This window comes from Sceloporus undulatus, unplaced genomic scaffold (genome assembly GCF_019175285.1).
Source record: "Sceloporus undulatus isolate JIND9_A2432 ecotype Alabama unplaced genomic scaffold, SceUnd_v1.1 scaffold_21326, whole genome shotgun sequence".
Classification (NCBI taxonomy): domain Eukaryota; kingdom Metazoa; phylum Chordata; class Lepidosauria; order Squamata; family Phrynosomatidae; genus Sceloporus; species Sceloporus undulatus.
This window is the reverse complement of record NW_024824241.1, coordinates 1-1,659: the sequence shown is the minus strand read 5'-3', so window position 1 is coordinate 1,659 and position 1,659 is coordinate 1. Positions and strand designations below refer to the sequence as shown.

At 61.9% G+C, this 1,659-nt stretch overlaps 1 protein-coding gene across 1 annotated transcript; it reads right to left on the bottom strand.

The window, feature by feature from the left end:
- Positions 1–772: 772 nt before the first annotated feature.
- Positions 773–1,654, bottom strand: LOC121918649 (coiled-coil domain-containing protein 166-like; the record flags this gene model as incomplete). Its single annotated transcript, XM_042444664.1, has 1 exon — positions 773–1,654. A coding segment is annotated over one exon (882 nt), but the record flags the coding sequence as incomplete, so codon positions are not given.
- Between the last annotated feature and the right edge of the window lie 5 nt (positions 1,655–1,659).

Here is a 1,659-nt window from a genome sequence, read left to right as displayed (position 1 = left end):
GGGACCTTGCCTTCTTTTGGGGGAGGGCTTTTAGCAACGTTTTGGAGATGGTCCCGGAGGCAGTCTCAGGGGCAGGGCCCCCGTTCCCCTCTGCTCAGCTAGGCCTCTTTTCGGACCCAATGAAAGGTCTGTGTCAGGGTGGTCTTATATTGGTGGGGTTTTTTCCCCAGGGCCCTTTCCAATGGTGCAGGCACCTGCCTTTTTTGCAACAGCCGCATGTGGGGTCAACGCTCCCCTTACGGCCTCTGCCTGCCAGCCCCTGATAGAAGGTGCCCAAAGCAGCTCTCAATGAAAGGTCTGTGTCAGGGTGGTCTTATATTGGTGGGCTTTTTTCCCCAGGGCCCTTTCCAATGGTGCAGGCACCTGCCTTTTTTGCAACAGCCGCATGTGGGGCCAACGCTCTCCTTACGGCCTCTGCCTGCCAGCCCCTGATAGAAGGTGCCCAAAGCGGCTCTCAATGCGGAACACATCTTTGGGCCAAGTGCCCAAAGTCCTCCTCACATCATAATACCACAATGGCCAGCCAGGCATCCCACCAGTCCGGACGGAGCTAGGCCACCTGGGACAGTGCCATCTGCAAAGTGTCCTTTATTCCATTTGTCATTTTGCACAGGCATCCCCTGCCCTCCGCTCAAAACCAGTGCGCTTTGATTGCCAAGGCCCTTGTGGAAGGGGTCCCCACGGCTGGGTCAGCAGCCTCTGGCCCCAGCTGGCCTGGGGACTGTGCCCACGCTCAGCTGGCCAGTGACCGCCAGCCTTGCACCCTCTAGGGCTACTCTTCCCATGCCTCCTGGGCAGAGGGTCTTTCGGTGGGCTCCCGGCCTGGGGTCATGGGGGCCCTTCCCGCAAGGATGTCCTCTGGCTGGAGGCCTATGGGGGACGGTGAGCCTTTGTTGGCCGGCGCCGGGAGTCCTGTGGCCGGAGGGGAGCCCAGCCCCCTTTTGCCCAGTGGGCTGAGGCTCTCGGGAGGGGGCTGCCGCGGGGGCCTTCTCTGCACTAGCCAGCGGCGCCTGTGCGCCAGGCCTTGGCTGTAGTGGAGCTCCCGGAGCAGCTGCCGCTTTTGCTCCCGGAGCTGGTGGACGATGGCTTTCAGGCCTTGGGCCCTTCTGATGAGGTCCAGCAGTTCCTTGCGCAGGCGCAGGTTCTCGGCCTTGATCTGCTTGGTGTGCTGGATGAGGCTGCGCACGGCCTCCTTCTCGGCCCGCTTGGCCAGAGCCTGGACCTTCTGCTGGGACTCCGCCTCATACTCGGCCTTCTGCTGCAGGAAGCGGCTCTTGATGCGGTGCATCTGCTCCGAGTGGTGGATCTTCATGGCCAGCAGGTCCCTCTCCAGCTCCCGGATGCGGGCCAGCTGCTCCGCCTGCAGCTCCTTGAAGGGCTTCAGCTCCTCGACCTCCTTGTTCATCAGGGAGAACTTGGTCTCCATCTCGATCAGCTGGCTCCTCACCTCCTTCTCCTTGTCGGTGTACTGCGAGGTCAGTTCCTCCTTCTGCTTCAGGACTTGCTCCAGGTCGGAGCGGTTCTGGTCATTCAGGGTGATGATGGCGTTCTGGCACCGCAGGGTGCGCTTGGACAGGTAGGTCAGGTAGGCCCTGCTGTTCTCCCGGGTCTCCTGGGCCTCCTTGTCCAGGAACGTGTTCTCCCCCCGGAAGTGCTCCG